Below are 26,403 nucleotides of genomic sequence, written 5' to 3'. Positions count from 1 at the left end.
AGCTGCATCAAGTGACAAAAGGAAGCCAGACCATTTAGGAGACGCTAAAGGCCCTCAGGGGAGGAGGCCAGAAGAATCACATTATTAGCAAAAAGAAGAATGGAGATCAGAACATGGTGCAAACAAAAGCCATCTCTAGGGAGCAAAAGGTCTCGAAGGAAAGCCTTAAGCTTGCTAATGTAGATGCCGAATAATATGGGGTAATGTAGGCAGCCTTGCTTCACCCCAATAATGCTTTGACTGGGGTCCAAGAAGCACTGGGAAGTCTTGAACCAACCCACCACTCTTGTAGCACCTCATAATGATGGTCAAAAGAATCTCTGAAATCACAATGTCTCTAAGTCGCTGAAACAATGCCGTTCGAGGGATGAAATTGAAAACTTTGCAAAAGTCCAAAGCAACAATAGACTTTTACCGAGCAATGTTCGAGCCTCCTCAATGACAAGAGAAGAGTTAGAATGTGATGCGTGGTTTGAAAGATTGTCGTAAACTTGGCTCGACCCTTGCCTAACCCTCGCACGATAATGTTGTCAATCAAGCTCCCTAGAGATAATGGTGTGGAGTACGATAGCATAGAGTTTGGCAAAGGTGTGCCCAACCATTATGGTCTTGTAGTTGTTGGGGTCACACAACGCAACTTTGTATATCAGATGGATGATGTATTGTGACCAAGAAGGGGGGAAACCAGTGCAAACCATTGTATTGAAGATCACAATGAAGAAAAAACCCAAGACTGAGAAACCCATCTTGAAGGGTTCTGCCTAGAACCCTTCTTTATTAGCCGCTCTACTATTGCTCATGGATCTAACAACCTCACAAAATGTTGGTGAAGGTAAACAAATAGCAATGGGAAGGGTGGTGAGGTGGATGGTGGGATGATTGGGGATGTCGTAAAGGTTGGAGGTACGCGAGACAAATACACAAAGATCTAAGGTGGAGGGGGTAGGCAAGGGGAGTTGCTAGGAGATATGGGTACGCTAAAAGAGCTTGGCGGACCACAAGAGGGAGGCATAGAGGGATCTACATTGCAAGGGGAAAGCTTGTGCTTCTTGTGGCGAAGAAGGCAGTAAGAAGAGAGCCTCAACTGGGGAAACAAAGGGGCTTGGGAGGATAAGGCAATGCAGACAGTACGGTGGGGGAAGAAGAGGATGGCAGACTATTGGATCTTTGTTGCAAGGTGGTCAAACATGGTTGAGGCACAACATGCATCAGTGAAGGGTGACAGAGGAAGTGACTGTCTCAGGTGGGAGGTGAAAATGCCGCAGTTCTGCAAAGGAAAAGAGAGTTCAAGCAAGGTGACACATAGAAGTAGGGAGGGTTGGGGGGATCGGGGGAGGCACTGAAGGTGAGGCTAAGAAGGGAGTGATCGACCAGGGGAAGACGTGATATGGAGAAGTAGCTAATGGAAGGGATGAAGGATGTGCAAGAGAAGGCATAGTCCACCACACTTGCAACCCCATAGTATGGCCAACAAGTGAAGAGACTGGATCGAGGAAAGGAGAGCTTTCTAGGAATAGTAAGTCCGAAGACTCACATAACTGCAATAAGTGATAACCATATCGTGCTAGGGGTTACCACTGTCGTCGGAGTATCACTGTAGACCTAGAGTACTCGAACCTAACTCAGAAGTACAAACAAAATCCGTCACATGGTCATGGAGGGGGGTTTGAAGGTCTTTGGTGCAATTATTGAAGTCCCCAAAAATGATGATGTCACCCATACCTGAGCACCTGCTAATACCATCATTGTATACCCCCATAGGGATCCCCCTCTGTATTGTGGATAGCATAAGACAAAGTGGCAAATGAAAAATAACAGACTACAATGAAGATGGCATTGGCAAAAGAATCTCTCCACCCAATACAAATCCACATGAATATGGCAAAATGTCTAGGAACAAATCAAGACACACAGTTGTAGTAGTCCTGGTGGATTGCATAGGAACAGTGGGAGCTCGATAGAAGAGATGTAGCACTCAACAAAAAGAACCCCTGATGATCACCAAACAACCACCAACAAAAGCACACTAAAAGACCTAGATGACAACCACAACAACAATGAGAAGAACTCAAATCCTTGCAACCAAGCATAGAAAAGTGTGGGTGACAAGGTAAATTTGACACCTGACAAACAAACACGCCCAAGCCGCTCAATGGAGCAACCCAAAAGCACACAGGCTTGGGACCACACACAAAGAACAGAAGTAAGGAAGCAATTTAGATGTAGTTCATCGTAGAAAGCAAATGTTCAGAAAAGCAAAGATGAAAAGGCACAAAAGAAATAGGCAACAGTTGAATAATACGAATGAGTGCCAGTTGAGGAATGGAAGCACGAGAGCATGAAAGCTCGACAACAGGAGATAAGCGAGAACAAAACCAAAATCAACAAACATAGGATACAACAAAAGGACCAAAGCACAACACACAATGTAGATGAACACAACCATGAACAACAACCAAGATGTGCGGTAATAGGAAGATGAATGATGACGATGGTTAGTCATCGCCATTGCAAGGTAGAAGCAACATGGTCGTGGGAGGGTGGATGCTTGTGGGAGAGGAGAAACCCAAACACTTCTCCAATGCCTTTTGCCAATTAGTTTTGTGGGCAAAGATCCACCTAACTGATCAAGTGGATTCATACAAGATCCAAAGATAGAATCCCTTTTGGCAATTAGTTTTGTAGGCAAAGCCCCACCTAGCTGATCAAGTGGATTCATACAAGGCTCATTCATGCACATAATGTTTGAAGATTGATGAGGTTTGTGCTAGGCATTGAATAATATTTTTCTTCAGTTTGTGGCCATGTTTGGAGAGTTAGTTTAAAACTTTTTTCTGATATTATTTGCAACCACATCTTAATAGACTACAGGTGGAGAGTGTTGTCCACAATTTGGAATTTGCATAATTTGGGGAACAATATGATTTTTTTCATATATTTGTAGTTTAACACTCTAAGGTAGGCATTTCAAAGGCGTTTTCTAGAGGCAATTGATCATACCTTGAATTGGCCTAAGTTATAGTAGTGTGTATATGTTTGAAAAGATGCCAAAATCAGAGTGTACAGAGGTCTACAATATAATGTTCCCAAGATGATCTTGGTTGTAGATGTCTGTCCAAAGGCAATCTTCGTTCAAAGGGGATGTTGATCCGAAGGGGAATCTTGATCTGAAGGGAAACTTGGTCCGAAGGAAATCTTGATCCGAAGGGAAACTCAATCCGAAGGAGAACTTGGTCCAAAGGAGGACTTGATCTGAAGGGAATTTTATTTGATGGAAATTTGGTCTGAAGGGAATGTCGGTTCGAAGGGAAACTTGGTTCGAAGAGTATCTCAACTTGAAGGAGAATTCGATTAGTAGAAGATTTCGATCCGAAGGGAAACTCGACCGGAAGGAGAACTCAACTTGAAGGAGAATTCGATCCAAAGGGGAATTTGATCCGAAGGGGAACTCGATCTGAGGGGAATCTTGATCTGAAGGGAATCTAGTTTGAAGGGAATCTCGATCCGAAGGGAAACAAGGGGATCTCAACCCAAAGGAGAAATCGATCCGAAGAGGAATCTCGATCCGAATGGAAACAAGGGGATCTCAATCCGAAGGAGAAATCGATCCGAAGAGTAATCTCGATCCGAAGGGAAACTCGACCCGAAGGATAACTCGTCCTGAAGGAGAATTCGTCTTGAAGGGGATACAGTGCAAGTAGAACTCATCGTGTTTATAGTTGGTTTGAATCAGCTCTTCGAAAAGTTTACAGATTTGTATGTCGTGCAATTAGTGCTATTTATGAATGAGAAAATTGCAATGTTGTGTGCCAGATTAGATGATATTAGAACACCAATTGCGCAAGGTATAACATAGATATTCACAATTATATTTGTAGACAAAGATGGCGCTCCAGATGTGCCAGATCTGAAGCAAAATAATACAAAGGCGGAATAGAGTGAGGGTTGAATCCCACCAAAATTAGAGTAGCCAAGGAGGGAAGATCTTCCACTTCCAAAATGACAAATAATACTGAACTCCAACTGGAATTCGTAGTACAAAGAAATAATCCAAATCACACATACAACTTCCTACATGCCGCACATAAATACATCTTCGAAGGAAACTCCCAAGGGTTTACAAAAGAATGCCAACACGGAAAACACCTACGAATAATTAATAAAAATTGGGCCCCTTTATTAATAAAGAGCTATGTTCGAGCATGAGTTGCTGCCTATTGTGAAAAGAATAAGGAGAAAAATTATTAGATTGTTTAGTAAAAAGGGAAAAAGATGGAAGTTTATTGTCATTGCAAATTGAGGATATTATATTTTCTTTTTAAGATTTTAGCTATTTCTAGCTTTGAAAATAAATAAATATGTTATTTATTTAAAATACTTAAATTCATCTTAAAATTTTGCTTTTTTATGAGTTATCAATGTTTATGTAAGCAAGGACACTTGAATTTATTTATAGATAAAAGCCTAGCGAATTCTTGTGTTCCAATTTCATTCTGTACCAATAGTGCACAATTATTGAGCTAGAGTAAATGCTTGTGTCTTTAGGATGTGATCAAGTAATTAGCTTACTATGTCAGTATTCAAGTATTTCTATTTGAGCTTATCCACCACTTTGAGCTTATCCAACATTTGTTTATAGGTTTAAATTTTAACCTAATATTATTAGTGAGTCATGGCACAAAATGCATAAATAGCTATATATAATTTATTATAAATATGGACAAAGATAAAGAAAATGAAAATGCAAAATATCAAAATTATGAAATAAAACAACTTATAAATTATAAAATGTAATCCATAAATAATTATACATTTTAATGTTTAATTATAGTTTAAAATATATTTATAATAATATTCCATGCACATTAAATTTAACATAATTTATAATAAAAAAATCAATATATTTTTTAAAATTTTAATTAAACTATTAATTATAATATTACTAATTTATGAAACACATATTTATAATTTGAAGTATAAATTTACAGAATACAGATATCTGAATTTATAAATAATTTATATAAAAGATAAATTACTCAATTTTCTTTTACCACTATATCAATATATTATACTGACATAATTGAAAACTATAAGTACATTTCAATATTTAACATGTTTTTAAATTTTAATTGTAAATGTTTTCAGCTTTACATCTTCCCATCTTTATTGTCTAATCAGCATACTAATTCAGCAAAGTGCAGAGATTTCGTCATTCGCACCGTCACGTCGAGTTGAATTTTGATAATAATGGTGTGCTCAATTGAAATTCTGGTTTGATGTGAGATGATGACTTAATGCTGTACAAAAGTATAGTTGTGGAATTAATTGAATATATTATGCACTTGCCCCAATTCCTATCTACTCCTCGACCATTTCTACTAACTGCATTTTTTTTCATTCCGAGAAAGCTTTCAGCAGTTGAGCATTTAACTTTTATGATGATTAGTTAAATGAGTGCGAGCAGTTTTCATGGATTAAAATTTGCATCAGAAAATGAAATACAAAAATCTTGTAAGCATTGAAAATCCAAACATTTTATTTTAAATCTGACTAATATGTTCAATGTTAAATTACACGTTTATAGCTCCATAGAACAATTTATTTCAAATCACATTAAAAATGCTCATGTGCTCATCATGAAAAAATTGTTCAAAGAATTTGGAAAAGTCACGTGGCATACTTGAATCCAGCAAAGGTCCATACTTCATCCAAGCAAGATCACTATGAAGAGAAGGAAGGTTGTGCTGCCCCCAGATAATCTTGCTATTAAGAAAACCAAGTTTAAATCTTTGGAAGATAATATTGTTTCAAGGATCATAGTTGATTTCTATAAGACTAAGTTTGTAGAAGTTGTTGAACCATTGGTAGACAAACTAGTTGAAGAGCTTAACTGTTCGGATTAAAATTTCACCAAAATCAAATTTGGCAAGCAATTGCCAATTACAGTTTGGTTGTCTAAAAGATGCTCATGATGCACTTGCCAATGTATCAAAGAGAAATCACTAGTTGTGGGAGAAACAAATCAGCTCAAGCAAGAGGTTGCTCGCTTAAATGAGGTTATTCAACAACAATCTTCGCAACATGCAATCACTACATCTCAAACACCTCAAGAGAAGTGGATCGTGGAAGCAACAAAAACTTGGTTTGGAGAAGTTGTCTCTAAAGGAGTTTAGGCCATCACATATGCGGTCATAATCCTTGAACGTACCAGAAGTATTGAAGAGATGTTGCATGATCTGATTGTATCTTTGATTCAGGAAGCTAACATCTTGAAGAAAATTCTGTGTGATTGGGATGAAATCGCCAACTCTGATTTGGATGGGCTGGTTGCATGTGATGTTGTCCCATCTTGTGAAATGTTCTATAGGTGTCATGCACTCATGGGTTATAAGGAAGAGATGCTGAGCAAACTTGTAACAAAGTTGCAAACAACCTTAGAAGATTGTTAGTCAATTAAAATTGAGGTTACGTGTGACTTGGAACAAATGGGATATCAAGTTCTTATTGAGCACGACAAGTTGATTGCAATAGCCAAGGTGACTTCAGAAGATACAATCAGAGTTAATGCTGATTTAGATTTTGAAGATTTTGGTTCTCGCACAATGAATAGACGCAGTGAAAGTAGAAGCTATATCAAAGAGAATGGAAATCTGAGATCTTCCTATAGTGTGAGATGTCATCATCAAGCTCAAGGCACTTACTTACAATTTTTAGGATTGTTTCACTTTTTTTCCTTCTTCTTTCTTCTCTTTTTTAAAGTTTGTAGTTGAAGAGGATGTATTGCATGAAATTGTGTAATTACATAATACGATTTGCATGTCCTTATGACATGTAATCCGATAATTTCTCTTGTTAGTTACACTGGGTCAAAGTTGGTTGAGTTGCTCCCAATTTTTTCTCTTTTTTCTCAACTCCTTTGCCTATATAACGGAGCACCCTCTCATTGTAAAAATTATCTTTTGTTGTATGCAAGAAAACTCTACCAAACTTGTGGAAGAATAACTTCGATTGTGTAGCACCAATTTGGGAGAAAAGTGAATAAAGGAAGCAATTGGAGACAAAGCTTTGACTAGAAGCAATTGTGATAACACAAATTAAAAGCTTTGATTGTAATTTGTTCCTATTGTCTTTGATTCATGTTATTATTGTGTGGTTAATCATATATCATAGTGAATTAAGAAGCAATCAAAGCCGAAGCTTTGACTGGGAGCGGTTGTGGTAATATATAGACTAGAAGCTTTGACTTTAGCTTGTGTTACTATCTTAAATTCACGAAAAATAGTTAGAATTTCCCTACTTCAAGAAGTCTTTGTGCCCCAATGGTAGAGGTTTTTTTAGAGAATGGATTAAAAGTAGTTTATCAGTATCACCATTCCAACTATTATATAGAAGTGTAGTTTAGAGATTTAATCTTGCCCACTACTCACTCCGCGGGTAAGTGGATTCTTTCATGAAAGATAATAGGAAAGAATATTGGTAACACCCTTTACAAAATCTCTCAACTTCTTTCTTACCTTGAGTTGATCCAAGGAATGGTGAGAAGGGGGAGCCCTCCCTTTAATGTTGGAGATACTTGGCCTCATACGTTGTTGCTGGTCTACCTATTTTGCGACTAGATTTGAACAAACCATCAGTTTCAAAATATCCACCCAACACTGTCCTTTTTCATTAGTGATAGGCTTAGAGGCTTATTAACATGCCTTAAAATATCATGCGATGTTCTTTCACTTAGTTTTAACTTGCCAATTTATAAGTTATGTGATGGGCTTTGATATGTGTTAAACATTTGAAAAACATCCATTTAGTAATAAAGCTCAAAATGGGCTTTTTTTAGCTTTCGCAAGTCATAAAAACATATGTAAGTTCTTTAAAAAATGATGTCAACATGCTTTGAAAAGAATGCATTTTCTTGGACGGATTTTTGAATATGTTTTGCAAATCAAAATCTCCACTTACCTGCTAAAGGCAATAACAGCCTTTTGACGAGATATCACATGTCATTTTAAGCATAAAAATAGCATGTATATTTAATATTAGCAAAAATTGCCAGTCTCATTTAATTGTAACTAATGATGTATTTTTTATTACATAGGAATCAATTTTCATACACACATACACACACACGTATCTAAACATAATATTTTGTAAGAAATCTTAAAAAGCCCACCAAAATATAAGGTTTCTTATGTTCAATTATAAGCATTTTAACTTTTTAAAGAGAAAACTTGTAATGAGACTTAAAAACCCCAATACACATTACAAACTTCAATCAAAGTTCACATATTACCTTTCAAATATGCATGGTGGAGTTTCAATTCCTGATTGTAAGTAAATTATACCCAAGATGTCATGTAATGGCTGACATAAAACCCACTTATGCAAGATTTTAAATAAGGAATGAAGACAATCAGTTAGGCTTAAAAAGCCCACCTGCTGTATACTTAATTCCTTAATAACTCTTGAAATACAACTTTGGTAGAAGCCTAAGATAGCTAGAAATGAGTGGAATTCAAAATGCAAGAATCTTGGGACAAAAACAAAACAAAATACAAACCAAACCAACTTAGAAATCACCTTAGAGAATCTAAACTACAAATTTTTTTGTAGCATTGCCTCAATTTTGCAAATACAAAATTGTGGACAATAATGCCTTTTCTTATTTGCTCTAATTCCATCATTATCCTACTTTATGTGATTGAAACCAGAAGTATGTCTTAAATCTTTGCATACAAAGGTTCACTACTTGTAAAACCATTAAAATGAGAGGTGAGGATAAGGGATTTTAAATTTGTGGGTTCAATCCATTGGTTGTTATTCCTGCCTAGATAAGAGCAAAAAGCTATTTCAGATTCTTTTGGGTTCAAGCCATTGACTTACCGTGCTTATGTAAGTCTAGCGGGTCCATAATTGCTTATCCATTTATTCTGGAAAATGTGCTTGTGGAGTCCTCTTTGTGACTTGATGTGAAAGATCTGACTGCTTATTTTCTTAATTACCCAATTCTACCCCGAGCCCTCCGAACCAGGTGAATTTCGTACCAGTCCTTGGCTCTGGTCCTGGTTCCCTTTTAGGTTCCACTTGGATTCGAACCCAGGCAAGCTGGTTTCGCCAAACCGAACCGAGGTAGAACCATGGTCAAACCAGGGCAGACCTTGGTAGACCAAGTGTGAACAAAGTATAGTTCCACTGAGATACATTCTATAATTTAATGCAGAAAATGATTATTACAGAATTTGAGTAAAGATCTTTAACATTTCAAAACAAAACTAGCTTAAGTTTAGATATTTTACATCAAATTAAACTAGCACTCAATATATCTTCTAGTGAATTTTTTATATCCTATTGCTGATAATGACCCCTGTCCAATTAATTGGAAGCTTTGTATCTTTGTAAATGTTATTTTAAACTTTAAACAACATCTTCAATGGGTTAAGGGAGTTGCAAGCTACTTATATAACATTTTTCAACTAGGATGCTAATTACAAACTAACATGCTTTCTATACAATGAAAAAGTAATAAGGATTCGACAACATAGGAAGCAGAAAGTCATTAGTGCAGCTGATCCCATTGACATTGGTACTATTTTTTTATCAACTAATGCCTTTGATGATGAGAAGAAGAAGATGAAGATTTAGATAATCCATTAGATGATTAAAACTTAGTATAAAGTTCTAATTGTTGAAAGTTAAAACAATTATACTTGGACTCCATATTTTTATTAATATTTTGGTGTTGATAATGGATATGATGTTATGATTACAAGTTTATAGTGTTTTTGTTGTTATTATGATAGTATGTGGCATTCTAATCTTAATTCATTCTTCTTGGCTGCGTACATATGTATATGTGTGTAATTTTTACATGTTTTTGTTCGAATGAACGCAAACAAACCCAAACCACATTTCAAAATTTTGTCGTATCAGCAAACTAGTTCATCGAACTAGAACTTGAACTTGAACCTGAACTCGAACTGGTAACTTAGCTTATTTAATATTTTCATCCATACTTGCTTCGAGTGTCGATAATTGCTGTTGCCTGATGGCATTGCCTGATAATTTGTACAAGAATATAAACATATGAGCTCCAGTTCCTTGTACAAGCTACCTTTTAAAATGTATTTAGATTGTTTTTTAATTATTTAGCTTGGGTAGACTATGTAATAACCGCATTTTATCTTTTGCTAAATTGTTGGGCTATCTTTATATATTTTTAAGCATTAGTTAGCATCTTTGTGGTCTGGAAGTCACTTGTTGGAATGCCATGGGCCATTGGCTTTTCTTATGATGTCTGTCTAAAGCTTTTTATTTTTACCTGTGTGAGTTCTGACTCACCTGAATGGGGTGAAATAACACAAATAAAAGGATATGACTCATAAAATGGGAAAAAAAGGTCATACAGCCAATTTAAGCAATGCAAGGTAGACTGATTTGTCTTCTAATTCTGGTACAGATATGCAATTGTGCGTGATATGACTGCTGCAGGCCTCGGTTTGAATAGTTTCTGCTATGCTGGCCTTATTACCGCATTTAAGAACAGACAACCTGTAACAGAAGAGACTACCTCCAAGGTTGTACCTCTTCTGAGGATTTCAGAGTGAAGGTTATTTTGGTTTTTTCTCTTCTCATCTAACAAACTTTTGTTAATTTCCTGATTTTTTATGTTTTATCTTTGCATATTAAAGATTATTGAATTAGTCAAGCAGTCAAAAGGTTGGTCATCTGTAGAAGCTTCAAGTGGAACTGGAGATTCTGGAATGCTTAGTGTAAGCGAGGAAGAACTATACAATATTCCTACCGCTGAATTCATACACCGGCGTAGCTTTGTTAACAGGCAATTAACTGTTTATCATACTGCTCTACACGCTTGTGCTGATCTGGGAAGTAAAGAGGTATGTCACCCTTGCTGATATGGAAAAATGATCTGTAAATTTTCTACTTTAAACTTGCCTACTGTTTAAAGAAACCCTTGCTGAAATGGACAAATAATCCCAGACAGTTTTGCTTGAAGCTTTTCTCTGTGGTGCATCTGCTTTTATTCTGATTAGAGTTATAGAAAATAAAAAATGATGTATTTGATGTAATATATTATATTATATGTTATGTATAAATAAAAATATTATGTATTGTTAATATTTGAAAGTGCAATGAGATTTTCAGTAAAGACTTATCATTGCCTGATTATTTGTATATAATGGTTTGCTTAATGTATTATTTTTAGACTCCAAAGACAAAATGTCCCAGATGACATGCGAAAGTCAGACTTTATCTCTATGCTACATATTACATGTGTAGTGTGTGATGCATAATATTTGAAAAGGTCCAACATGCTAAGTGAGGCTGTGTTTTTCTTTTGGTGGACATTTTGACTTCAATTACACCTTATATAACATGTATTTTATTGTGTAAAGCAATTTGAAATCCCTGAAATATGATAAAGTCGGGCTTTTATGTAAGCGCTGCAACATATTTTATATATGTTATGTAATATGTGGTTGGGCCAAGAAACTCTGATCACTTGTTGTACAATAATTATGGCATTGAAACTGTGAGTCTATCTTCAAGTGCTGTGTTCAATTAAAACTTGAACGTTAGACTCCCTGTTCACAGTAAAAGACACCAATTGTTGTAAAAATGTTGTGCTTAGACTCTAGTATCACGAAGACACCAAATACGGAGGTGAAGGTGGAGTTGAATAGAATTGCTGAGCCCTAAAAATACTGAAAGAACAGGATGATGCCATTAGTGAATGAAGATATTCATTTGTTTTTGACTTAGGACTCTTGAAAGTCTTATAATAGCCTGTGTTTTGGGATTTGAAGTTCGGATTCACAGTTCTATCTGTTCTTTGCAACTCAAAATCAAAATTTCCAGGCATGTGCATACATTCTGTAGTTGTTTTTAATAAAAACATGTTATATCTGCATTTTCAAAGAGGTAATTTCTTGATTTTCTTTCATAGTTGCTTGTGCCTAGGGTTTTTAGTGGTCATTTTACTTAAAAACCTGGTTATTATTGTGCAAATCATGGACGTTTTTCCTATTTTCTCCATCCTGTTCCACGGCTACGGTTTCTGTGGATCATTTTATTGAAAACCAAAATTTATGGCTCCATTTTTGTGCATTTTGAAAGTATTTTTGATGGTCTCTTTGTTTATATTGTGTAATGAAAACGTGATCACTATCTCATGTATTGAAGAATGCAGTTCAGAAAACTAGAACTTCATACATTTGCAGCCATAGCTCTACATTTACATGCATGCATATACATTGTAAAAATTGACATGTTTTGATAGCCACCATGAACTCTGTTATAATTGGGATTTGAAGTACCCACTACATGTAAAGTTATTACATGTAACAAAGAATGCAATTACCTAAAATCCCTGACATAAGTTTGTTTCAAATTTTCCATTTTTGTGAATCGAGATTTTTTACACCAATTGCATGTTTTGTTGCAGTTAAATGCACAATCACATCTAAAAGCCCCAATAAAACCCAAGCTTACCCTTTTGAAAATTCCAAACACAAGTGCAATCAAGGATCGGTGACCTGATTACAAGTGCAATTACTTCCCTCTGGTTACTTAATGTGCAAAAAGATCTTTCCATTTGTGAAGGAAATTCCTAAATGAATATGTTATTTCTAACTTGCAATTTAGATTTTAAATCACAATAGCAAGTTCATTCCTCAAGCAAAACTAAATATTTTCTCTTACTTTCAGTCTGTATTTTAAAATCTGAATGCAAATTAAAGCTCTTTCCCTAAATACATGTAATCAGGTTTCTATATCCTGATTATAGATTCCAAGGTTGCAGAAAAATACAAAGCAAGAACAATCACATGATGGGGCCATACAAGCAGATGGAAAAATGATGGAATGATTGAGAACATAGAATGCTTTCAAAGCTGAAATGGTCATGCAAAGATGCTTTTATAGTAATGGCCATTATGATGCGGAATTGTTAAGGTGCAAGTTCTTGTTCCAACTCAAGATGTTTTCACCAAACTCGAGCACATCAATTATGGAGCATCCTGTAGCAGCATTAAGAATATGACAAAGGATGATGTAATAGGAGTCATGTCTTGTCAGTCTATTTTTCATTCATTTTGTAATTATTTTTGTCAAATTACATGTAATTGAAGAGCAAGTTGTAATTGTAGGTGAACTGTCACATGTGGAGCTACTGCATGTAATTGAATTGTGAGTCAATAACATGAGGACATTTAATTTGAATAAGTCAAAGTTTGATATACAATAAGTCAAGGTTCTTAGGATTCTCCCTCCTTTTTCTCCCAACTCCTCACTTGAAGGAGTTGGTTTCATTATAAAATCATCTTTGGCAATGTAAGAAAACTCAGCCAATTTGTATATGCACTCTAAAACTTGGTAGTAAATTGAAGTGCTTTTAGTTAAAGAGACAACTTTTTTTCAAACTTTGTGTTGATTCAAAGTGTTGTGTGACAACATTTTTTGGATATTGATTGTGGGTTTTGTTGTCCTCCATCTTGTCATCACAAAATGGAGGTAACAGTACAAAACATTTGCAATTGAGTTTCACATTTCTCTAAGATCACTCATTATTTGATTAAGCAAAAATTGATCAAACGAGTATCACCAATCGATACAATGAAGTGTTTTATTGAAGGTTCTCATATAGTCTTTTTTGTTTTTTCAGTTTGTTAGCCTAGACTTGATTCTTGAGACCTTCAAAGTCCCTTTTGTGTTTGTAAGTGTTTGTTTTGAACTTTTAAAAAAAAATCTTTTTGTTTCCTTTAATCTCTTGCTGTCAATCATACCTTCGATTCGAGATATCTTTGGGCTTAATCGGAGTTGTTAGTCAAAAGATATTAAGGATTAAGTGCCCAAAAAGTGGGGTTTGCAACTTCAATTGCATATTTAAAATAATGACATTGTATTTTAATTTTGAGTTGCACTTTTTGAGAAATATAACTTAAAATGGCTTTATGTTATGTTTTAAAGTTACTTTATGACCTTTAATTTATCACTTAAGTGATTTAAGTCATTATAGTGCACTTTATGTTATATTTTGATGTTGAGTTAGTTTTTAATTTATCACATAAGTGACTTTATCACTTTATAGTCTAATTTGATGTTGACATTTTCGTTAATGTTTTAATTTAAAACATTTAAATGAAATATCACTTTCTGAGCATATTTACACATAATATGTAAACTATATAGTTTAAATATGTATTTAATCCCTTGAAGTGAGATTTGCTTAAGAAAATCAAATAGACATGTGCTAAATATAAAGTTTTAAGTCATGCAAGTCATACATGTTATTTTTGAATGAAAAACATGTAAATGCTCCTCTAAACCTTGTTCTTGGCTTGCAAACCCACTTTTTTGTCATCAAAACAATTACTTGGGTGGTTTCACTTGCATTTTAAAAGATGTAAATGAATTCTCAAACCCGATATTGGTCTTTACATGTAAAATACAAATATGTAAGGCCTTCTCCTAAACCCGACTTGCCAAAGGACAAGTTTAGATGTGGATGTGAGTCATGGAAAACATGCAATAACTCCTTGTGACCCCAATTTTCGTTTGGGTGTCCAAATGCATGCAAATGCATTGCATGTAAAAGTTCTTTTAAACCACATTTTTCTATTCCAAGGTAAAACTGCTACATGCAATCTCCTCCAATAACCCCTATCTTGGTCACTAAGTGAGTTACATGCATCTTCATTGCATATTTAAAACATGCGTTTGAATTTGGAGAACCTGCTGTTGGTCTTAAAGGAAAAATGCTACATGTAAAAAGGCATTCAAACCCCGATTTTAGTCTTGTAGGACAGATGTTGGGACTTATGCATTAAGAATGCATATTTTGAGTTTGCAATCCAACTCACTGAACCTGATTTTGGTCTTAAAGACAAAAAAGTTACATGTAATCCACTGTCGTAAGCTCGATTTTGGCTTAAATGTGTTTGCATTGCACATTTATAGCAAGCGTTTGGGCTCACTAACCGTGATTTGGGTCTTCAAGGCAAAGACATTATATGTAATAAGGCCTTTGAACCACGATAGTACCATTTCATGTGAGAGGCATTACATGTAAGGGGCTTTTCAAACCACGTTTGTGCATTCCAAGGGATAAAACGTCCATGTTATAGGACATCCAAATGGCGTTTTGCGAAGCAGCTTGAAAGGAAAGGCATTTGCAACAAGTCTTTTCACCATTTCATGCAGATGTAATATAGCTTGTAGACGATGATTTGCATTTAGAAGGAATATTACAAACATGTAAATCACTGCAAGAAGTGTGATCTACAGTTAGGAAGACATTTTCAACAACAATCGCAACATCTTGCACGTGCGTTGGCATCTCCAAACCATGATTTGAAGCTACGGTTTGAAGCTTTCAAAGGCTTTTGGTCATTACATGCAAACACATCTCATAAACCCAATTTTGCAAAGAACAAGTTAATTCCAACTTCTTCTTCCAAATTTTTCTCCTTGCTCTCCAAGCAAGTAGAAGAATCCGGTTTTGCTTGCATTTCTTGATTACTTTGCGAATTTGTTGCATTCTTTGGCTCTTTATCATTCATTTGTTCAAATACAGCCCTATTTTTTTGCTTCAAGTTATTAAATATGTTTGAAACTTTCAATTTTTGCAAATGCAAAAGGCCTCCCATTTCAAAAATGAAATTGCCTTCAAAGTGAAGTTTTGGAGTTTATCACAGTTTGAGTCAAGGCAAGAGGTATGTTTTACTTTTAGTCTTTTAGTTTTTGTATGTGCTTCATTGTTTTTTTTGGTTTGTGTTTAGAGAAAAGTTTGAGATCTTCCCTCAAGGATGCAAGTGCCTTTTGTATGGATACAATCAGGAGCAATGTCTGCCATAGCCACTATACCAATTTTAACGGATGAAATTTTCAGCTTGCTCGCCTTAGGAAACATTACCATAAAGAGGAGAAAGATCGAGCTAACCCCAGATGATCTTCTTTCAAAGAAGAACAAGTATAAGCTTCCCATGCAAAAGGTGAAAGTTGTCTCAAGAATTCTAGTTGATTCTGAGAAAACTAAATACATTGAGATTGCAGAACCTCTTATGGATAAGCCATCGAAAGAGCTTAATCGCACTGATTACAAATTCACTAAAATTGAACTTGGAAAACAATCACGATTGTGGTTTCAACGGGATCCCCAGGATGCAGTCTCTACCTTGTCAAAGAAGAATGACAAATTCTAGGAGAAGAAGACTCAAGTGAAGTTGAAGAATGCTTGCCTTCATGAGATCATTCGCTCAACAATCTTCACAACTCGTAGTCACCACATCACTTTCAGTTCAGGTGAATCAGAGGGCTAAAGCAGCTAAGGCCTGGTTTGAAGGAATCATCACAAAAGGAGTCCAATCAATAAAAGATGCACTCAATGTCCTTGAATGTGTTAAGAGTTATTGAAGAAAGACTTCATGACATGCTTGCTTCCTTCAATCAAGAAACAAACATTTTGAATGAAGATCTGAGCAAATGGGACAAAATTTCCAGAAGCTGATTTGGATGTTTTCACCACATGTGTCAGCCGACTGGATGGTTCCGGCGGTGTTTCTGTAGCTGACGGATTGATTGTCGGTAGTGTTTGTATTTTGTAGCCGACGAGTAAATAGTTTGTAGCGGATGTAATGTTGTGGCCGACGAAACCCTTCGGGAAGGTTCGGCGGTAGTATTTATATCCCATCTGGGATCATTGTAAATCATCAATCATCTACTATTGCGAATATTATTTTGCTATTCTGTTCCATTATCTGTATGCGTTGTTTTCTTTACCAGTACGGTAAACATTTGGCGCCATTGCCTTATGAATCTGGAAGGTGGGAGGAATGAAGATTAATGCCAAATCAGCTTAACAGAGATCGGAATAAGGTCAAGGAAAAAGATGGAACCCGTACTGCGCAAGAGAATTTAATTCTGGCACAGCAAGTCGAACACCGACGGAGATTTCAGAAGATTGCCGATGGAAACCGGAGCGTAGAAGAATTGTTGGAGGAGACTCGACAACGGGTGGAAGAAGCATGGGATGAGTTCTTGAAATTGTGTTCGCCGAGGGAAGAAAATTCAGATGGAAGAGCATCAACTCGCACAGCTTGCAGTGACGAGGGAGCACGAGCGTGGAGTGACCTCTTCGTCTGAGATAGACTTCTGCGGGAAACAACTTCAAAAGATCCTTCTTCTTCACCAAGGTTCATAGCTGTCGACACCTCCGGTATGGGAGAGCAATCCGCCGGTGTGGGAGTGCAGTCTGCCGGTGTGGGAGAGCAGTCCGCTGGTGTGGGAGTGCAGACCACCGGTGTGGGAGTTAGATTGCCGGTGCGGGAGTGTAGATTGCCGGTGTGGGAGTTCAGACCGCCGGTGTGGGGGTGCAAACCGCCGGTGCGGGAGTGCAGACCTCCGGTGTGACAGTGCAGACCTCCAGTGTTGTGATGGCGGGACCCAAAGAAAAGCTGCCGAAGTTTGAAGGCGATGGTACCGCCGACTCCATCCGACATTGTAAGACATGTGAGACAATCTGGCGGGTAAAGGAATCACAGATGCCAACAAATGGGTCAGGCAATTTCCGGCAACCCTACGGGGTGTGGCGATTGATTGGTTTTCGGATAGGGATCCACAAAAGCTGGATACCTGGGATAACATTAAAAAGGAGTTCTTGGCAGAATTTAAACTCTTGCGGGATGATAATGAAATCGTAGCAGAGATTTTCAATACCAAACAGGGGAAGCACGAAACTGTCCGCGTCTATGCCAGGAGATTAAAAGACTTAATAAACAAAATGGAAAGCAAGCTAGCGGACGGATTGCAGAAAAGATGGTTCGTGGACGGCCTACGATCGAAGTTGCGGAGGAAAATGAAAATTGTGCCACCGTCGTCATATGTGGACGCGTATAACAGAGCACTGGATCTTGAAAGTGAACAGAAGACAAAGAAGAAGAAAACTAGCTCCTCTGATTCTGATGACGACGAGCCTACCGGAGATGATAGTAGCGATGACGAAGGTAGCAGCAAGAGGGTTCGTGCCCTACAGAAGGATATGGTTCACATGATGAAGGAGTTTAAAAACATGCAGAAGGAGCCAAAAGGCAGTGAACTGTGGTGCACGGAGTGTAAGACCAACGGTCATACTAAAGGATCGTATCCAACGAACCAATTTTGTGACATCTGTCAGATCATGGGCCATTTGACAAAGGACTGTCCCTTTAACATGAAGACAAGAGGATCTCCGCAGGTGCTTCTTACGCAGCAGGCTTCCCCGTCAGGCAGTAACGGAAATGCAAACATTGATGGTGCCACATCCGGAGGATATAATAACAGAGGGCAAAATAACAACAATGCAAACAATAACAATAATAATGGGAGCTGAAGTCAAACTCAGTATGATGCAAACGGACGGCCGATCATTCAATGCCGAGTGTGTAATTTGTGGGGTCATTTTTTGCGGGATTGTACAGCGGCAAACACACCAAAATTATTATACAGATGGTGCAAACCCGACGATCACGAAGATTCCAAGTGTCCAAAGGCTGGAGTAAACTTGATCACTGTTGGCACGGATGTAGAGGAGGTTCTAGCAATTACATGGAGGCAAGCGGAGGAAAAAAGAAAAGTGGGGGAAGTGCAGGCAGAAATTGCAAAGGCATCATCGGCGGGGACATCTCAATTGAAGGACATCACCGGCACCTTGGCAAGGAACTTCGCAGAACAAAACATTGTACGACAAATCTTACAAACGGAGATACCGGTCAAGATAAGTGACCTCACAATGCCCCAGTTACGAACGGCCATTTTGAATCATACACCGTTTTCGAAAGCAACGGAGGACACAGGAAGGGACAGTAGGGAAGTGATGACAACAGATCTGATGTTGCTCGCACTCACCTCCGGACGACATCCGGCGGTCGTCGAGATGGGAATTTTGGGAAATGTTTTGACAAAGACAATTGTTGACGGAGGGTTCGGTGTGAATGTCTTACCGGAGGATACTCGGAAGAAGTTGGGGAAACCGATGTTGTGGCCACCTACATTCCAGTTGCTCATGGCGGACCAGCACGGAATCAAACCGTTGGGAATCTTGAGGGCGCAACCTGTAACCATTGGTACGCAACCATTTTTATTGGATTTTGTGGTCATTCCATTGAAAAGAAAAGGATATGATGCTATTTTGGGATGGGATTGGTTGGTGCAAGCAAAAGTAAAACATGATTGGAAACGAAATACCCTATCAATGGAGCGCGGAGGGAAAAGATTCACAATTGACCTACATACACAAATGGTCGGTGAGGAGGTAGCATCGTCAGATTTAGAAAGTGACGGCGAAAGTGACGACGAAGGAAAGAGGAGAATGGAACCAGACGAAGGAGTATTGAGACTTGACGGAGGATCGAATGACGACGACCTGAACTCGGTGAATGGCCTGTTCCACTGGCAGATAGAAGACTACGAACTGTTTTCGAGTTGCAATATGTTAACGGTCGATGAACGTGACAAAACACAGGAAAATGAATGTTCGGAGGAATGCAGGGAATCGAAAGAAGGAAAAGCTGCCATGGCTGAAGCTGAGGGGAAGAACATACAGTCTGAAGACAGAAAAACGAAAGATCCCACTGTCCGGTACATGGTGAATGGACCGCGCGGAAAGAAAAGGTTACACCACAGCATAAAATTAGTGGAAGGGCACCGACAGCAAGGAAATAATCCAGTTGCGCGACGACCGCAGGCACAGTGGGCGACGGAGGTGGCACAGAACAGACGTAAGGCGTACGACGGTCGGAATGAAATCAAAGTGGAAAAGTTTAAGGCCAGATGGCTTGGACCATATCAAATCCGGGAGGTCGGCGACAATCGAGTGGTAAAGTTGGGAACATTGGACGGGCAAGAGGTACCTCACGTAGTCAACGAATCCTACCATGCCAAGAAGATGCCGTCATCGTCACAGAATGATCAGATGATTCCCTTGTCGTCGTCATTGCAGAATGGCGACGCTTGGAGGCAAAATTGAGGTGCTGTTTTTTAATTTAATTTAATTTTTGCCAAAAAAAAAAAAAAGAAAAAGAAAAAAAAAAGGAAAAAGAAAAAAAGGAAAAGACAAAAAGAAAAAGAAGAAAAGAAAAAGGACCCCGTGGGCAGAGTCTATCTGCGGGTGAAAAAAGTCCCGTGGGCAGAGTCTGTCCGTGGGTGGAAAGAGGACCCCGCGAGCAGAGTCTGTCCGCGGGCGGAAAAAGCCCCGTGGGCAGAGTCTGTCCGCGGGTGAAAAAGTCCCGCGGGCAACAGCCTGTCCGCGGGCGTGAAAGGGAATGGCCTCGTGGGGTTAATAAAAGCCTCGTGGGCAGCCTGTCTGCGGGCATAAAACTTTTAAGTTCCTCCACCAGAAAGGCCGCGAGTAAAAAACATTTCCGTCAGACTCCATTCCCTCCTCCAGCCAGATTTCTCTGCAGGGAAACAGAGACATAAAGAAGGGTGCTTGTTCTGCTAGAAGGAGAAGCTCAGGGTTTTGTGAGGAGTGGGAAAAATATGGCATATTTAGTTTGGGCGCTTTTGAGTTTAGCGGCAACACAGTAAAATTGCAGGAGCCAAGATGGAATCTGTGTAGGGAAGGAGAAGAATTTCTATGTGTAGAGGGATTTGTGGTGGATTGTAGAGGAAGCAGTAAAAAAAAAAAAAACTACGACAGATTCAAGTTGTTCAGAATGAGTTACAGATGGTGCCAAAGGGAAGGGGACGCGTCAGTGGTTGCCAGAAAGAGTGCAGAATCGGTAGAAAATGATAGAAATGGTGTGTTCCGTGCATTTCTGTGTGGGTTGTGAAGTGCTAATTTGGTCTTGGTGGCGAGGGGCAGCACTCGGGGCGTTGCCCCCTGGACCCCCAGTCGTTGCGGATATCAGTTGTGGGAGTCTGACCAGTTGAGAAGAGTTGAAGTTGCTACTGGCATGGACTGTTTGTGTACAGAGGCACTGGGAGTAGGTGTTGGCCGTGAGGCTGTCTTGGTGGATGTGTAGAGAGCTCGGGAGGAGCTGATCATCCAGTTGGAGGCAATGCAGCGACACCTGGCTCAGGGTACCGAGGAATTGAAAACAAAGAAAGCAGCACAGGTGGCTATCAAGGTCAGCTTGAGGAGACAGTATTGTGTTAGCAAAGGCTACAGATGTAATGGGATGAATGTGGAAGTGATGTGACAGAAGCAGATTGTTCTTTTTGTAGTCACTCTGATAATGTATTTTGTTTGTTAATTTGTCTCGGATATTTTGTAATTGTCGTCCGGAGACGACTTTTCTTTTTGGGGGGGATGGTGTCAGCCGACTGGATGGTTCCGACGGTGTTTTTGTAGCCGATGGATTGACTGTCAGCAGTGTTTGTATTTTGTAGCCGACGGGTAAATAGTTTGTAGCGGATGTAATGTTCTGGCCGACGGAACCCTTCGGGAAGGTTTGGCGGTAGTATTTATATCCCATCTGGGATCATTGTAAATCATCAATCATCTACTATTGCGAATATTATTTTGCTATTTTGTTCCATTATCTGTATGCGTTGTTTTCTTTACCAGTACGGTAAACAACATGTAACATCATTCCATCTATGGACATTTTCTTTGAGTATCAAGGACTCATGGGTCACAAGGCTCAAGTAATGGAAAAGAATGTCTACAGAAGTATGAGAAGCTCTTGAAAGTTGACAAACTATTGAAATCGAGATCATGGGTGTTTTGAAGCTGTTGGGATGCAAAGTGCTCACCAAGGATGAAAATTTGTTAGTGAAAGAGGAAATGACTTCAGAATTCAATGACAGGGTCAACGGTGAATTCGAATCAGATGACTTTGGACCACATACAATGAACAAATTCGTGACTTACAAGTTTGCAATGAAACACCAAGGGATTCCATTGCAGCGAACTATCGAATTGTCAAAACATGTCATGACAATGCTATCAAGGTTGATGCCATTCCTCAAAAAATGAAAATTTCAGATGTTCCAATGCTTTGTGATTTATCATCAAATATAAGGCTTTTGTTGACAATCTTTGAGATTGATTCAACGTTCTCCAACTTTTTCTTTAATTCTTTTAACATTTTCCAACTTTGTAGTTTTAGAAGATAGAGTGCATGTAATCCATGTGCATGTAAAATAATTACACGGACCTTGAATCATGTCATCCCATAAATCTTCTTTCCTATTTTGATTTAATTCAAGCGGTTGAGTTTCTCCCACCTTTTTCTCCTTTCTCTCACTCCTTTGCCTATATAAAGGAGTGGTCGTCATTGTAAAAATCATCTTTTATATATGCAATAGAGCTCAGCCAAACTTGTGCAAGCATAACTTTGATTGAGTTATACAAATTTGAAAGAAAAGTGAATAAAAAGAAGAAGTTGGATCTGAAGCTTTAATTGGAAACAATTGTGATAGAACAAATTGGAAGTTGTGACTGCGATTTGTTTCTATTATCTTTAATTCATGTTTTTATTATATGTTTACCAGAGCATACTAAGTACAAGAAACAATTGGAGCGGAACCTTTCACTAGGAGCAATTGTGGTAATATAGACTAGTAGCTTTGACTGTAGTCTATGTTATTGTGTCATATTCATGCAATTGTTAGAATTAAGTTATAGTTTTAGAAATCCTCTACTTCTTCAAGTCTTTGAGTCCCAATCCTAGAGATTTACTCTTGTTTCATAGCCATTCTTATAGATTAGGAAAACTAGACATAAATCTAAGCCAATACGCTCTCAATCATTCTTTGAGTTTGTGATTGGTATTGGTGTCACTGTTGCAATTGTTAGATAGAAGTGTAGGTATAGACATTAAACCCTACCCCTTACTCGCTCCACGAGTAAGTGGATTCTTTCTCGCAATAAGAAGAAAGAATATTGAAAACACCCCTTTACAATGCCCCTTAACTTCTTTCTTATGTTGAGTTGATCCAAGGAATAGTGAGAAGGGGGGCCCTTTCCTTTAAAGTAGGAGAGACTCTGTCTTACACGTTGTGGCTGGTCAACCTCATTTGTGATTGAATTTGCGTAAACTGTTAGTTGCAAAATATCCACCCAACAATTTTTGGCGACTCCACTGGGGAGTGAATGCATTCAGAAGCCTCTTGCTTTCATTTGAAGTTTAATGCCCTTGTGCTGATTTGTGTTTGAAAATTACAGGCTATCACATTGGAGAGTTTCAATCAAGTTTATTCGAGGAGGAAGACGTTTGAAAATTCATCAAGTTCTGCTGGATCAAGTTGGGCTCAACATGCTTGATTTGATTTACTTACTAAAATCCCTTTTCTTTCCTGCACTACAAATTTTCGTCTTGAAAAGAGATCATCTATTCCCAATTTTTCCTCTAACCCCTTGTTCTTGATGCTCAACTAATTCCTACTACTCATATCCCACATATTATCAATATGGCTACTGGTCATTGGGAGCAACTTTTGGCCCATCAAATCTTGCAACACCTTTGCATTCACTACCCCAAGGTTCTTGTGAGAATTTTCCCAAATTGTATGGGGATGGAAATCAACACCCAGATGAACATGTCAAAGTTTTCTACATTGTTGTAGGATTTTTGGGTGTTGAACATGAATATGTCTTTGTAAGACTCTTTATCGAGACTTTATAACGCATAGTAGCTGATTGGTTCTACAACTTGGAATCCAATTCTATCACGGATTGGGCTTTATTGTGAATCAAATTTCTTGAAAAATTCAAGTTGATGGAAGATGAGTGTGCTCGCCTAGCACAATTCACTCAAATGAAGGAGGAGGTGCGATAAGGAGTGCAAGATTTTATTGCCAATTTCAATAAGCTGGCCAAGCAAAATATAACTGCTTCTCAACCTACTGCTGAGAATTTCAAGTGTTTCTTTGTTAATGGTCAACTTCCAGAAGTAAATTTCTTGCTGAGAAGGGCTGCTCCTACGAATCTGGCTCTTGTACAATCTTTGACAATAGAGATTGAAGATGACTAGATACTCGCAGAAAAAATCTGAAACCCACGATGCTCCCACATCAGACAACTAGGGTTAGAGAAAATGATTCTCTTGAATCATGCAAGTGTCACAACCTGAGTTGAATCCAACTCAGATTGAGAAATCCATGTAGCATCTTCAATAGGTCTGTTCTTCCACTTAACCAAATATTCATAGTAATCTTTTCCTCTTATGCTCTTACCAACTCTCTGATCTAATATTTGTTCAACTTCTTCAATCTGCTTCTTAGGATAATCTTCTGATACAACAACTTCATCATCTAACTCATGATACTTATACAAATCAGCAACATTGAATATATGAGATATATCCATGTCATCAGGTAACTCAACTTCATAAGCATTACCACTGTCAAACTTTTCCAAGATCTTACAAGGGCCAAATTTTTTCATCTTTAGCTTACTGTATGTTCCAATAGGAAATCTTCCTTTCTTTCAATGAATCATCACCTCATCATAAACTTCAAAATCATGATGTCTTTTAGACTAATCAGCATTCTCCTTATACTTCTAATTACTTTGTTCCAACCTCAACTTCACTTCCTTATGCAAAGACTATAAAATCAACAAATTCTTCTTCTGTAACGCTTCTCTTTTTTTCACCAACAACATCTCTCAAATCTGATATACCTCTAGGTTGCATTCCAGTAACAATCTCAAAAGGTGTTTTCCCTGTACTCCTATTCACAGAATTGTTATATGCAAACTCAGCTTGTGCCAACACTACTTCCCAATTACTTGGCTTATCTCCAACTAAACATCTCAGCAAATTACCCAAGTTTCTATTCACAACCTCTGTTTGTCCATCTGTCTGTGGATGGAATGTAGAACTAAACTTCAACTCAGAATCCATCTTCTTCCACAAAGTCTTCTAAAAATAACCAACAAACTTACTATCTCTGTCAGAAATAATACTCCTTGGTAATCCATGCAACCTCACAATCTCTTTAAAGAAAAGTTCTTCAACACTCTCTGCATTTGATGCTTTCTTACATGGTATGAAATGAGCCATCTTAGAAAATCTGTCTAGTACAACAAATATGGAATCATACCTCTTAACTGTCTTAGGTAATCCAAGAACAAAATCCATACTGATGTCACTCCAAGGTTTCTCAGGAATAGTCATAGGTGTATACAAACCAGTATTTTGACTTACTCCTTTTGCAATTTGACAAACTCCACAACTCTACAAATTTTTGAACATCCTTATACATTTGTGGCCAATAATACTTATCTTTCAGCAAACTCCATGTCTTATCAATTCCAAAATGTTCAGCGAATCCACCACTGTGCTTTTCTTTAATTAGATTCAACCACATATAATTTCTAGAAATACACAACTGAATGCCTTTGAACAACATACCCTCTTGAATGAAATACTCATCAGACTTGTGTGATCTGTTAGATTTGGTGCTTTGCACTCTCTCCACGCCTCAAAAAAATCAGGATCAGCATCATACAACTCTTTCATTTCATCAAAACCAAGAACTTCAACCTTCATTTTAGTCAACAAAGAACGTCTTCTACTCAATGCATCAACTCTGTTAGTAGCTCCACTCTTATACTTAATAACAAATGTGAAACTTTGCAAGTACTCAACCCACTTCATATGTCTCTGATTCAATTTTTGTTGACTTCCCAAGTATTGTAAAGCTTTATGATCAGTATACAACACAAACTCCTTAGGAATCAAATAATGTCTCCACTTCTTCAATGCTTGAATAATAATATAAAATTCTTGATCATACACAAAACACTTCCTTTTGGCATCATTCAACTTTTCACTAAAGAAAGCAATGGGTTTACCTTCTTGACTTAATACAGCTCCTACTGCATTACAACTTGCATCACATTCAACTTGAAATACTTTGTTGAAATCAGGCAAAGCCAATACAGGTAATTCAACAACCTTTTGTTTCAAAGTCTCAAAACTCTTATCAGCTCCATGTGTCTACTTGAATTCCTTTTTATCTCCTCTCATTGTTTCAGCCATAGCATTACAAGCAACATTGAAATTCTTTATAAACTTTTTGTAAAAATTAGTCAAAGTATGAAATGATCTTACCTCACCCACATTCTCAGGTGTAGGCTATTCCAAAATTGCTTTAACCTTCTCAGGATCCATCTTCAATCCATCTGCTGAAATCACAAATCCAAAATACACAATCTCCTCTTGCATAAAAGAACACTTTTTTCAGATTAATCAACAACTTTTCTCTTTTTCAACCTCTGCAATACTTGTCTAATATGCTCAAGATGCTCTTCCTTATTCTTACTGAATTTCAAAATATCATCCAAATAAACAATCACAAACTTACTCAAAAATCTTTTTAGAACTTCATTCATCAACCTCATGAAAGTACTAGGTGCATTAGTCAAACCAAAAGGTATAACCAACCATTCATACAAATCATCTT

The 26,403-nt window shown here is 37.7% G+C and overlaps 1 protein-coding gene across 8 annotated transcripts in view; it reads left to right on the top strand.

Annotated features, from left to right (window-relative positions):
• The window catches only part of LOC149552326 (Pentatricopeptide repeat (PPR) superfamily protein), a 156,211-nt gene that overhangs the window by 48,354 nt on the left and 81,454 nt on the right, over positions 1-26,403 (top strand). For all 8 annotated transcript variants that reach the window (XM_089787856.1, XM_089787855.1, XM_089787854.1 and 5 more), the window contains 2 exons: positions 10,451-10,568; positions 10,683-10,889. In XM_089787856.1, coding sequence (XP_089643982.1) covers positions 10,451-10,568; positions 10,683-10,889 — 325 coding nt within the window. The remainder of the gene's footprint in view (positions 1-10,450; positions 10,569-10,682; positions 10,890-26,403) is intronic.

Source organism: Cupressus sempervirens, chromosome 6 (assembly GCF_028749045.1).
Source record: "Cupressus sempervirens isolate cs-2001-9-10 chromosome 6, ASM2874904v1, whole genome shotgun sequence".
NCBI classification, from domain to species: Eukaryota; Viridiplantae; Streptophyta; class Pinopsida; order Cupressales; family Cupressaceae; genus Cupressus; species Cupressus sempervirens.
The sequence above is the reverse complement of the archived record's forward strand: the minus strand, read 5'-3'. Positions and strand labels throughout refer to the sequence as shown.